This window comes from Quercus lobata, chromosome 3 (assembly GCF_001633185.2).
Source record: "Quercus lobata isolate SW786 chromosome 3, ValleyOak3.0 Primary Assembly, whole genome shotgun sequence".
NCBI lineage: Eukaryota > Viridiplantae > Streptophyta > Magnoliopsida > Fagales > Fagaceae > Quercus > Quercus lobata.
Window position 1 is genome coordinate 56,446,110 of NC_044906.1, and position 13,753 is coordinate 56,459,862.

Genomic DNA, 13,753 nt, shown 5'->3' on the forward strand with positions numbered 1-13,753 from the left:
CCCTCACTGTTGCCAACGATTACAGCTCGCGGTAGACACGGTCCCAAGAGTATGCAACCCACCAAATGGACCAAGGCAAAGAAAAGGGAGTCAGCACACAACACCTGATTCATCTAGGAACAAAAATGTGAATATCAAACAGAGATTGTAGGCTTAATGAACATTTATGGTTAAGTCTCATTGAGGAGTGGCATTTATTTGAAGAAAAGTGTTCATTAAATCTTATATGTCCTTCTATATTAAACCTTTTTTTTGGGGAAGGAATTTCTATATTAAACCTAAGTGGTCTTTGAACATTCCCAAAGTAGCTAGGTCTAGGGTCTATACTACGGTGGTTCGCCTTAAATCTGAGTTACTAGTTCTTTATGATAGGGAAGAGAAAATGTGGCATCAACGGTCTCGGATTCAGTGGTTGCAAAGTGAAGATTAGAATACTAAATTCTTTCATAGGTCAGCCACTCAAAGAAAGAGGAAATTTTTTATAAAAGGTTTGAAGGATAACGATGATGTGTGGCATAAGGATGAGGATACTTGTGCGGGAATGTTGAATGAGTTTTACTCTCGGTTGTTCAATTCCTCACAAGCCCATGATTTAGACCGAATTTTGGATGAGGTGGATGAGGTAGTGACTGATGAGATGCGAGTCGATCTAGTTCTGCCTTACACAAGTGAGGAAGTGGATGCTGCTCTAAAGGAAATGGCACCTTTAAAGGCCCCAGGACCAGATGGTATGCCCCCTCTCTTCTTCCAAACCTATTGGATTGATATTGGGATGGATGTACACCAGGCAATCTTGTCTAAACTTAGGTGCTATCTTGAAATCTATACACCATACTTTCATCACTTTGATTCCTGAGGTCAATAATCTAGAAAAGGTCTCTGATTTTCGACCTATAAGCTTATGTAATGTGATTTATAAGATTGTGAGTAAAGTTATTGCAAATCATCTTAAGCCTATGCTTAATTCTATTATTTCAGAAACTGAAAGTGTGTTCACTGCTGATCATTTGATTACTGATAACATCTTGATAGCTTTTGAAACTTTGCACCACATGAAAACTAACTGTACAAGGAAGAAGGGTTTTATGGCTCTTAAGATGGATACGAACAAGGCCTTTGATAGGTTGGAGTGGATTTTCCTTGAGAAAATACTCCTAAAAATGGGTTTCCAAGCCTGTTGGGTGGCATTATGGAGTGTATCAGCACCATTTCTTACTCCATTTTGGTTAATGGAGAGCCAAAGGGAATTATTACCTCCTTTAGGGGTTTAAGGCAGGGTGATCCTCTCTCACCTTTTTTGTTCCTATTTTGTGCAGAAGGGCTTGATGCCATCCTTAGAAGATTAGCAAGGGAGGGAGATATAGAGCGTTTTTCTCTATGCAGGAATGGACCAAAACTTACCCACTTATTTTTGCTGATGATTGCCTGATTTTCTACAAATCAACCTAGGAGGAATGTTAGGAAATTCAAACTTTGCTTGTTTATTATGAGGCTACATATGGCCAAATGATAAATCAGGCGAAAACTACCCTTTTCTTTGGCAAAAACACTAATGATCAAACACAGGAAACCATTAAAGTGTCCCTTAGAGTACCGGCTATCCAGCACTATGAGAAATATTTGTACCTTCCTTCTTTCATTGGTAGGAATAAGAAAGCTTGTTTTGTCACTATGAAGGAGCAGATTTGGGCTAGAATGCAAGGCTGGAAAGCGAAGCTACTATCATAGGAAGGAAAGGAGGTGATGATTAAAGTGATAATTCAGTTTATCCCAACATATTCAATGAGTGTCTTTAAATTACTGATTAGCTTGTGCAAGGAGATAGAAATGATGATCCATAGATTTCGGTGGGGACAAGGTGATGCAAAAAAGATTCACTGGGTTAAATGAAGTTCTTTGTGTTCATCAAAATCAGTTAGGGGGATGGGCTTTTGGGATATTAAAAAATTCAACAATGCCTTATTAGCCGAACAAGTGTGGAGACTTGTTCACCAAAAAGATACGCTTCTCAATAAAGTTTTTACTGCAAGGTACTTCCTAAATTGTAGTTTATTGGATGATCCTATTCATCCAAAATGCTCCTATGCATGGAGGAGTATCTTGCAAGCTCGGGAGGTGATAGAGAAGGGTACAATTTGGCAGGTTGGGAGTGGGCAACAAATTAAGGTTTGGAAGCATAGATGGTTGCCAGATCCATGCTACAATAAAATAATTTCCCCTAAACTTGATTCTACAGTGTCTCGAGTCTGTGACTTGTTCTGTACCAACACAAAAACTTGGGACCCGAGTAAGCTAGCAGCAACTTTTTACCCTTGGGAAGCTGAAATGGTGAGCCGAGTCCAAGTTAGTGAGGCATGTGATGAAGATTTGTTGGTTTGGCCTTTCACGACAGATGGGAGCTATTGTGTTAGAAGCACGTATCATTTCTTGGCTTTGGAAGAGTGGAATACCAATCCGAGTTCATCCACGATGATAGAGCAGAAGTGCTTGTGGAAGAAACTCTGGAAGATTTGGTCCCCTAATAAGATTCATCATTTCATGTGGCGCACAGCTAAGGACTTTCTTTCGATGAAGCAAAACCTTTGTGCTCAACATGTTCCCATCAATGAGACCTGTGACCAGTGTGGTGAGCAAAGGGAAACGCTTCTACGTAGCTTATGGCTATGTGATTAGGCCCAATATGTTTGGAAATCCGACCTAAACTTTGCTCCTCTGTATCAGAGACAATACTAGACTTTTACCAATTTGATAGAGGAAGTGATGAACAGGTTTTTGACTTACCGGATTGCTTTGTTCTCCACTATTGCCTGGTTTTTATGGTAGAGACAGAATTTGATTTGAGAGCATTAATATACCTAGAGTCTTTAAGACTTGGGAAGTCGAGCTAAGGAGCTTGTTGAGGAGTTTTTTTAGTGTGAATTCTTGGCCCTCTCGACATGTTTCTTGGGTTGATGGAGTTCGCTAGTGCCCACTACCTGAGCAGCATTACAAAGGTAATTTTGATGCAGCCTTCTTTGATGATTCAAATTGTGCTAGGATCAGAATGGTTTTTTGCGATCACACGGGCCAAGTTATTGCTACGTTACGTCAGAAAATACCTTTGGTCCAGACCGTGGAATTGGCAAAGGCATTGGTAGCAAGAAGGGCAATTTGGTTTGCTATGGAATTAAGTTTGTTCAGTGTTGAGTTCGAGGGAGATTGCTTAAGGGTGATATCGGCTTTGAATTATTTGAAGAGGTGTAATACACTTTTTGGCCATGTGATTGATAAGTGCAGGAGAGTCAGTGCTTCTCTAAGGTTCTGCAAGTTTAAATAGGTTAGAAGGGAAAGGAATAGATTAGCTTATGCCTTAGCTAGAAGAGTAGTTTTATCTGCAGAAACGGATGTATGGGTAAAATCTCTACCTAGTGATTTGGATGATATATTCCAATTGGATTTATCTTAATAAAATCGACTTACTTCTTTCTCAACCCAAAAAAAAAAAAAAAAAAAAAACTTAAGTGGTCTCTCTTTTTTTTTTTTTTTTTTAACAGGTAGAAATTCTACTTTAGTTTAATCTAAATTTATATGTGTGTGAAACTCTCTCCTAAAGACATAAATCTTGACCCTTGCTCCCTCTCCCCCTCCCCCACTCCCACCCCATGAGAACTTTGTACTTGAGGAGTGACCATCACAACAGAAGTGTATGGTGGTAAAATTAAGTGGTCTTGATCCTTTATTGGTGGTCTTGCATGCTTATTTAATCCCCCACTTTCCTTAAACTAATTCAAATTCAAATGTCAAAGTCTTTTAGAAATGAAATTATCTTTGGTTAAGATGTTTCCTTATTAGATTTTTAATTCAAAATCAATTCTAATTGAGTAGTCCTATAATCACAAACTATTTTATAACATTTTTACAAAATGTTGATGCGGCCAACCTCTTATTGATTTTTATCTAGGTCCACTATTAATATCAATTTTTCATTTACCAATAATCACTCACTACATCAGCAGTTTATAATATATTATGTATCTCTAGCATTATTCACTATAATTTGTTAATATATAAAGATTAATTGGGTTGTCTCTTGAGAATCACCTTATCAAACTTAACCAATTAAATTATAATCAGCATCTCCTCTGATGCCCCAAGTCGAGACTTGGCTATTTTGCAACAATAGAAAATTCCAGCAACCTAGGGTACATTGACTAGATTGCTATAATCCCAAGGTGTACCTCTCTCACAGATCTCCCATGGAGAGCCAAGTTGCTTAGGCAAGAGAGTGAATGATGACTGTCATGGTTCCTTAGTGTGTTACCAAACAAAAGACAACCAGTTTCAAAAAGGAACGTTTCTCAATTATAGATATTGGTGGCAGCTGCTTCCTAGCCTCGCCAAAAGCCATGAATCTCTTTGTATGCAACTATCGTGGGCTTGGGAACCCTAGTTTGTTGAAATAATATGGGAAAAAGATCCCTCTGTTGTGATCATAGTCGAAACATGGGCAGATGAAGTAAGGCTTGATTGAACTCTCAATACTATTACTTTTGATCAGAAGTGGGTGGTGCCAAGGACAACTAGAGGAGGTGGGTTGGATAGAGTGGTAGTTGAGGGGGATTCAAGTATTGTGATGTTAGGATTGAAGTTAAAGGAGCAAGGTCTGGCATCTTAGGGTTTAGTTATTTTGGATGCAAGTGTTTTTTAGAACAATTTTTTTGAATTATTCTACTCTCATGTTAAGAGTAAGGGTAACAAATTTGCACACTATTTGGCTAAATTAGCAATTAAATTTCTACCACTGCGCACCCTTGGTGCAGTGGTCACTCTACAAGTATAAATACTTATGGAGTGTGGGGGGCAAGGGACGAGGTTCAAGTCTCTAAGAGGGAGTTTCACATACATATACACTTAGGTTAGGCTAGAATAAAAATTCTATCTTGTATCAGAAAAGCAGTTAACTTTCCTGACAATGTAATATGGATGGAGGATGTTCCACCATCAATTTCCCCTTTTGTTTAGGCTAATTTGGCCATCGTTTTGGAATAAAAGAATTCAATGTCTTCTTTCTCAATTTTTTTTTTTAATTTTATTAATTCTAGTCTTAAAAAATAATCAATCTTTATTTCCTTAATTAAATCTTAATTAATTCATTCATCATGGAATATATATATTTTTGATACAAGATAGAAATTCTACTCTAACCTAATCTAAGTGTATATGTGTGTAAAACTCTCTTCTGGAGACTTAAATCCTAGCCCTTACGTCCCATACCCCACAAACACTTATACTTATAGAGTAACCATTGCAACAAGGGTGTGCGGTGGTATCATGGAAAATATTTGAATCTTGAATCAATCACAACTAGACTTAATTATCTTTTCAAACTTGAAAGGATTTTAATAGTTAAGACTTTCCTTTTAAAAATGCTCTTAGTTTTAATTCCAAATTAAATTTGAATTTCAAATGTTATGACTTTTAATTTAGGAAATATCTTATTTTAATTGCTTGATTACCTTCCTTTATCAACCTCTCAAAATTTTTGACCCAATTAATTAACCCTAGAATTAATGGAATGAAAAAAAAGAAGGAAATAAATTAATTACAAATGTTAATGTTTTGGGTATTATAGGTTTTGTTAAATAAAATAGGGAAAAATGCCCAAATATGCCTTGAACTTTAAGCTAGTGGCCATTACACTCTCTAAACTTTTATTTTGGCTAATTTACTCCCTAAACTTCACACATCTGCCAATTCATTACATCTGTTAGTTTGCTGTCAAAATACTAACAAATATGCATCTAAAACACGTGTTATGTTAAAATACCAAAACCAATCATTTGAACCCCAAAGGAAGAAGAGAGAGCCATGTTTTGAGTGCAAGAGAGACATATGGTAAAAACCAACGCATTATCCCTCTTCGGTGCCGAGAATTTTTTTCTTGCCTTCTGTGGTCCTACCATGCCTTTCAACAACATATATGGATCACTATTTGATAGCCACCATGACACTGATATTTACATTCCAAAGATTTCCCAAGATGCCTCAATTTTGGAACTCTATTTTTTATAATGTGCTTCATTCAAAAAAGCTGGAATGTCGAAGTTCACTAATGTTTTACCCTTCAAACATTGTGTGGATGAATTCTTTGCGAGTTGTATTTAAAAAATAGATCAAATTCCAACAAGTCCCTATCTAAATTAACAATCTTTACTGACCCAACAAAGAAATCTAACCAAAACCCACCAATCAATTCCAAATCCCAACAACACAAACAACAAAATTCCATGAAATTCATCAAAACCTAGAATTTTTTTTTTGGGTAAAAAAACAAGAAGAAACAATTGAATATAAATTCCTTCAATCAATAACTATAAAAAAGGTACCTTAATTTGTTTGGGTTTGGTGATCAAAGTCTAGGAAGCACAATCCCTTATGTCCAGATCCATTATAGCCTTCTTAAAATTGAAGCTAATTGGTTTTAGAGATCTGAGACTTTTTCTTTTTTCTTTTGGGTTTGTAAGGTATGGATCCATATATACTATTGAAAGGCAAAACAAGAACTCGAATGGCAAGCATAAATTTCTGGCACACAGGGATGATGCAATAGTTCTTACCATTTCTCTCTCTTACACTCAAAACATTTCTAACATCGCATGAGTTTTAGTTGCATATTCTATTAGTATTTTAACAGAAAACTAACATATGTAGTGAATTGGTAGACGTGTGAAGTTTAAGGAGTAAATTGGCCAAGATAAAAGTTCAGGGGGTGTAATGACCACTAGCTTAAAGTTCAAGGGGTATTTGGACATTTTTCCCTATTTTTTAAGACTAAAAACAATTAATTACTTGGCCAATCACTCAAGCAACATGTTCAAATTTTTAATGTTAACAATTTGTGTTTCTTTTTTCTAATGGCATATAATATAATTGAACTCAATTTTCTTTTCTTTTTTTTTCTTTTTTTTTTTCTTTTTTTGAGAATTAATACCACTCAATATTATTAGAAAACTAGGAATCTAAAACTACAAATGGATACACATCTGAAGGAACATGCTCCATCCAGACTAATAATGGAAAAGAAAATCTTGCTCTCTTGGCTAAGGCATGAGCAACGCAGTTACCCTGCCTCCTGATATGAGAGAAAGAAAAGGTTTAAAGCGAACCGACAATAGACATTATGTCTTTGACATACTAACCAATTGAGGAATGACCCACATCAACTGCTTTCAAAGCCTTATACACAACCTCTGAATCTCCTTCAAAGACCGACTATGATATGCCCAATTCCACAATGAATTGAGTTGCCCTTCTTACAACTATGACCTCCACCAAATCCACCAAGCCGGGGAAGAGAATTTTCTCTGAAAATGCAACTAACACTTCTCCACTAGCATTGCAAACTACCACTCCGATCCCTGCCTCTTCTGAGTCTTCAAACATAGCCCCGTCATAATTAGTTTTATACATCTCGCTCAAAAAGGGGACTCCATTTTTCCCTTATCGTTGGAAGCTTGATTTCTTTCCTTGGGAACTTCATTTGAAAATTCGAGAGGTATCGCACCGTTGTACTGAAGATTTTATTTCTGTCCAAGTTGGGTTCTTTGAGTTGTAATTTGTTCATACAATTCCATATGAACCACACCCCTACCACAAGCAATTCCAATCTCTATTTCTCCATCCCGATCAAATGAATCAATTCTTGAACCTCTCTAAAGCTTGGGTACTCTGCTCTAATCCAACTGAAATAGGGGAACCATACATGTTGTAATTCTTTGCAACTCTAGATGGCATGAAAGGTAGTCTCTTGTGCTAAATGACAGGCGCTGCATCGTGTATCTTCAAGAATTTTTCTCTTCTTCAAGTTCACTTTTGTAGGTAGTGCAGTAGAGTAGACCTGCCAAAGGAATGTTTTTACCTTATTTGGAAACTGGATCTTCCAAATACACTTCCAAAAGGACTTATGTTGCGAATCATCTGAAGTCGATGCCGCAGAACTATTTTCATCCTCACACAACATTTTACAACCCGATTTGACCGAATATTCTCCATTGGAACAGCCAGGCCATATTAATACATCTCTTTGATTTGTTAGACACAAAGGGATAGCCATGATACATTGAGCTTCAAAATTAATGAAATGTTGGTGTAGAAGAGTCTGATCCCAAGTACCTATAACAAGGGATATGAGAACTGAAACTTTTGCCCTTTCTAACTCAAGTACCTGTGGGGAAATAACTTTTGAAAACCCCATACCTGGTAGCCAATTATCAGTGTATATATCATTGCTCTTCACATCTCCAATCCTCCATCTCATTCCCTTTGAAATCACCTTCCTTGCTTTAATAATACTTTGCCAAGCAAAGGACTCGGATGAGGCTGTAGCTTCCAAAACCGAACCCCTTGGAAAATATTTGACTTTGAATACACGATAAAAGAGAGAATTCTGGTCCCTTAGCAACCTCCATACCTGTTTTGCCAACATTGCGTCATTGAATTTCTCCAAATCTTTGAATCCCATTCCTCCCTCTGATTTTGGTTTACAAAGAGTTTTGCATTTTTTCCAACGGATCTTTCTTTGCTCCCCCTTCTGCCCCCAATAGAATTTTCGAATCATAGCCACAATCTCATTACAAAGACTAACCAGTAATTTAAAGCAACTCATGGTGAAGTTCAGAATTGCTTGCACCGCCTTTAGTAGAACTTCTCTCCCTGCTTGTGACAAGATTTTTTCTTTCCAACCTTGGATTTTATTCCATACCCTTTCTTTTATGTATCTTAGGCTCTCTTTTTTATTCCTTCCTACCACCACCGGTAAACCAAGGTACTTTTCATACTCTTTTAACTGTGGTACCCCCTAGAAATTTTCATCACTTGCTGCCTTGCTAAAAAATATGGAAGTTTTCTCCCAGTTGAGCTTTTGGCCTAAAGCACATTCATACAAAGAGAGAATGGCTTGGACTTCTTGTAAATCAAACAAAGTAGCTCGACATAAAAACAAGCTATCATCTGCAAAAAAAAAGATGTGAGATTTTCAGGCCATTTTTAAATAAAGAGGACCTCTTATTTGGTCATTATGGGCTGCCCTTTGAAGCATCCTATTTAATCCTTCCGAGCATAGCAAAAAAAGATAGGGGGACAAAGGGTCGCCTTGTCTAATCCCTCTTGAAGGTCTAATATCTCCCTTAGGCTTTCCATTCACCAAAATCGAGTAAGACATCGTGCTAATGCACTCAAAAATAAGAGACATCCATTTTTCACGAAAGCCCATTTTCTCCATAATCTTTATCAAAAATTTCCATTCAACTCTATCATATACCTTGCTAATATCTAACTCCATAGCCATAAAACCCGTCTTCTTAGATTTTTGAGATTTCATATGATGTAGAGTTTCAAAGACCACCAAAATATTATTAGAAATAGCTTTACTAGACTAAAAGGCATTTTGAGATTCCGAAATAACACTAGGTAATAATTTCTTAAGTCTATTTGCTAGAACTTTAGAAATAATCTTGTAAAGAGTATTACAAAGTGCTATAGGGTGTGAAAGTTCAAAAACGTGTATAAACACCTTTGAACGTTTAGACCCCCAAATTACAATTTAACCAATTCAAGCAATATGTCAAACAACTAGTGTGCGGAAACTTAACATATGCTATAATATGAAATTGGTAAAAACTATCTAAGCCGAAACAAAACACAATCCACAGCAGATAATAAAAAGGCAAAGATAGAGAGGAAGGAAGATGCAAACACAAAGACAACACGCGATGTGTTATCGAAGAGGAAACCGAAGCCCTTGGCGTAAAACCTCTCCGCCGCCCTCCAAGCGGTAAACAATCCACTAGAAAATACAGTTGGGATACATGGACAGTAATAGACCCTCCAAGCCTAATCTACCTAGTGCACCTAAGCCCTCCAAGCTTCTTGCTCCAACGAGGTTGCGCCGAACATTTTTCTTTTCTAGCTTCTCAGATTCCACTACTAGACCGTAGCATCAACCAATGAAGATTGGTTCCTTCCTAACTGCTTCCTAGAAATCCAAACAACTGTCTCACAGTGATGATGATGGTGAGAACCAGGTTTGGTATAATGCCTCTCAAGGATTTGACAATGGAGAGGAAGAGAGTTGAGGAATTTGAAGAGACTCTAATGTATAGATTGTGGGTGAATCAATCTTGTTTTTCTTTAGGTTTTCTCTCTCAAAATTCTCTCTGGAAACTCTCTCACAATCGTGGGTAAAAGGGGTATTTATACTAGAGTGGGAGAGGAATGTGAAACGTCAGGTTTTACAAAACAGGGGTGGCTTGCGGCTTAACCAACTCGCGAGATCCAGTCGCGAGATAATTGTATGGTCAGTTGTCCTGTTTTGTCCTGTAGTGCTCCAGCTTGCATGACTGTTCACCTTCCAGCATGCTTGGCACGTGTGCTGCATCTGGCGGCTTGAAGCCGCGAGTCTCTGTTTTCTTGCACACTTTTGAGCAATCTTCACTCTATCTCACTCACTACCCTTACATCAAACCCACCTAAATACAGGGTTACTAAATGCTGAATTACAAGCAAATTTGGCACAGAATAAAGCCAAATAGATGGTTGAATAAATTCAACCTTACAGGGTGAAATTCAGAAACTCTTACCTGGCTTTTTACCTTCGGGGTGAGTGTGATGAAGGTTCAATTAATGGAAGGAGGGATTGTACCAGAATTGAGGCAAGTTAGGACTACTTCTGTCATATCCTCCTCTATGGTTAGCCAAAATAGTTGGAAAAATAATAGAGGCATCCCATTCGGACCCGGGGCTTTTAGTGGATCCATCTATTTCATAACTAATTCCACTTCAATTCTTTGAAAAAGGGTAGCAAGTTCATTGTTCATCTCATCCATAATCACCAATGGCATGGCTTCTAGAGCTTCCTTAATCTGATTCGGAGAGGATGAGGAAAATAAATTGTCATAGAACTCAATCAGTATATTTGCTATTTCCCCCTCTTCCTCACACTTTTCCCCCACCGAATTTTCTAACACCTCAATTCTATTACGCCAGAATCTATGAGTAGCTTAACTATGAAAAAATCTAGTATTTCCATCCCCTTCATGTAGCAATAAAGTGCATGATCTTTGCCTCCACATTTTTTCCTTCTTTGATAGGAGGTCATTTATCTCCCTTTTTAGTTGCATCACCCTACTTATAGACTTCCCAACTATTGCTGCATCTTCTGCCTTTCGTAACTGTTCTTTTTTTTTTTTTTTTTTCCTTTAATTGCTAAGTAATGTTCCCAATAGCCACCTCTCAACCATTTTAGTCTTGATTGGCAGTGCCCAATCTTGCCTTCAACCCGAACCATGGCATGCCCATTAGTTTCAAGTGACCATGCCTCTTCAACTATTTCCCTACACCTTTCTTACTTCAACCACATGTGTTCAAAACGCCATGGTTTTTGTCAGATTTTTGGGATGCCATTAAGGCAAATAAGGATTGGCTTATGGTCCGACAAACCACACTCCAAGTGCATCACCTTACTAGCAGGAAATTTTTCGATCCACTCTATGGTTGCAACCGCTCTATCTATCCTCTCCAAAATAGTGAAGCCATCCGGATGGCCATTACACCATGTGAATTTTCCTCCCACAAAGCCAAGATCTCTGAATCCACACTCGTCAAGAACTTCTCTAAATTCTTCCATTTGTCTTTCTGGCCTTAGTCTTCCTCCTTTCTTCTCATGACTTCAAGTAATCTCATTAAAATCTCTTGCACACAGCCAAGGAATCAAATTCCTAGTCTTAAGTCTTCAAAGGTAGGTCCATGATAGATGATGATTCTGTGTTTCTGGCTCCCCATAAAAACCTGTAAACCTCCATTCATCCTCCTTCCCCTTGTTCAAAATGCCATCAATATGGTTTGGAGAAAAGGTGCCTAAAGAGAAGTCGACATCCTTTTTCCAAAAAATTACAATTCCCCTTCCTCTCGTTTCATGACAGACTTCGATCCACCAAACTTCAAATTTACTCGTATTTCTTCTAGCCTTGCTTCATCTAGCCATGTTTTGGCTAAGAACACGACTAAGGGGTCTTGTGCCCAGATCAAATCCCCAAGCTCCTGCTCTATCAGAAGGTTCTCAAGCCCCTAACAGTTCCAACAAAGGAGATTCATTGCTCTTGGCGAGGCTGACAATCAGCCTTCGCCACTAGTAAATTTCTTTTGCTATTGGAAGGAGCCAACCTTCGTTTCTTTTGAATCCCACACCCATCCACTTCCATGAAAGATTGTTTAATGCAATAGCCAATCCCTTCTTTGCCTCCATCATTAGATTCTTGTGCACGTCTTGCTAATCTAGTCCAAGTTTTGGTTGAAGTTTGCCCTTTTTGTGCACTACCAGAATTTTTTCCAAGCTCCTCGGGTTGGTATGTTTATCTAATAATTGGAGGGTTTTCATTTAAGTTTGCCACATGACCAGCACCATTCTCGAATGCACCCTCATAGTAGCTTTTTTTTTTTTTTTTTCTTCTTCTTCTCATTAGGAAAGTCCAAAACGACCTCGTTATGATTATCCGTATCTCCCCTTTTTTCGTTCCTTGAAATTTCAACCAAATTTAATTCTCTGTCAATCTCCAAAATCTGGTTTTCAAGTAAATCACCTTTAATTCCATGATTGCCTCCATTAGCCGTTTTGATACTTGATGATTGTTCGGGGGCCTTTTTTGGTTCCTCGGCCATGTGTGGTCCGTTGGAAGGATGACCTTACTAGGCCCGGGTTCTTTTTGGGGAGTTGCCTCCGAAACTCAACATTGGGCCACATGGTCCAATGGCTACCGGCGTACTTTTAAACCTACAAGACCATTAAAGCCAAAGTCTAAGAATCACGATAATGGTCGAATAAATATATAATATGTGTTTGATATAATACTTTGATTAGTAGTTGTAATAGTAGTTGAAATATAGTATTTATTCAGAAGCAAAGTAATCATGTACTTAATGATGTAAATTTAAAGATATGAAAGCAAAGTCACTTATCTCTGATGGTTTACAGCCTAGCTGTGTAGCATCAGTGAGTTGACAGGATTCCAGTAGAATGCCAGCAGGCTAGTTAAGTTTGCCCCTCTTATCGTACATTTAAATGAGTTTAAGCCTTGGTTAATAGTTGTAATAGTAGTTGGAATAAAGTAATATGTTTTTAACTATAAAATAATCACATACTCAATGATGTAAATTTAAAGATAAGGAAGCAAAGTCACTTATCTTTGTATGGTTTGTAGCCCCAACTATACAACTTCGATGAGTTGATAATATCCTAATAGAGTGACCCCAGCGGTAGAGAGGCAATTTGCCATAATAACTTCAAGATTGAGGGGAAAAAATGGGTGCGACTAGAGGGAGAGAGAGTATGGCCAACTATGTGTAGGGGCTGGTTAAGCTTACTTCTCTTATCATGCACTTGAATGAGTTTCCCTTTTGACAATGCTCTTTTAGTTGTTGTAAAGTTATGAATAGTGTTACCTTCCATGAGAAGGACTTTATGTAAGAAGTAATTGTGCCTTCTAAGAGAAGGGCTTTGATATGAGATCTTGGTGCCTTCTAGGAGGACTTTAGTAATAGAGGTTCATGCCTTCCATAAGAAGGGCTTTTAGTATGATTGTTTGATATCTCTTGAGAAGTGTAGAGATGGTAAAAGATATAGATGTTTTGTGGGATGTAGTTGGTGTGTTGTCGCAGGCAACAAAAAATAAGACTTATACTCCTAAAAATATATGTAGTAGCGCGAGTAAGGATCATTCCC

At 37.7% G+C, this 13,753-nt stretch overlaps 1 protein-coding gene across 1 annotated transcript in view; it reads left to right on the top strand.

Moving 5' to 3' along the window:
* The first annotated feature begins 541 nt into the window (after positions 1-541).
* Positions 542-13,753, top strand: part of LOC115981113 (cytochrome P450 86B1-like) — a 21,169-nt gene continuing 7,957 nt past the window's right edge. Inside the window, exons 1-2 of the mRNA XM_031103297.1 lie at positions 542-728; positions 979-1,123. Coding sequence (XP_030959157.1) covers positions 542-728; positions 979-1,123 — 332 coding nt within the window. The remainder of the gene's footprint in view (positions 729-978; positions 1,124-13,753) is intronic.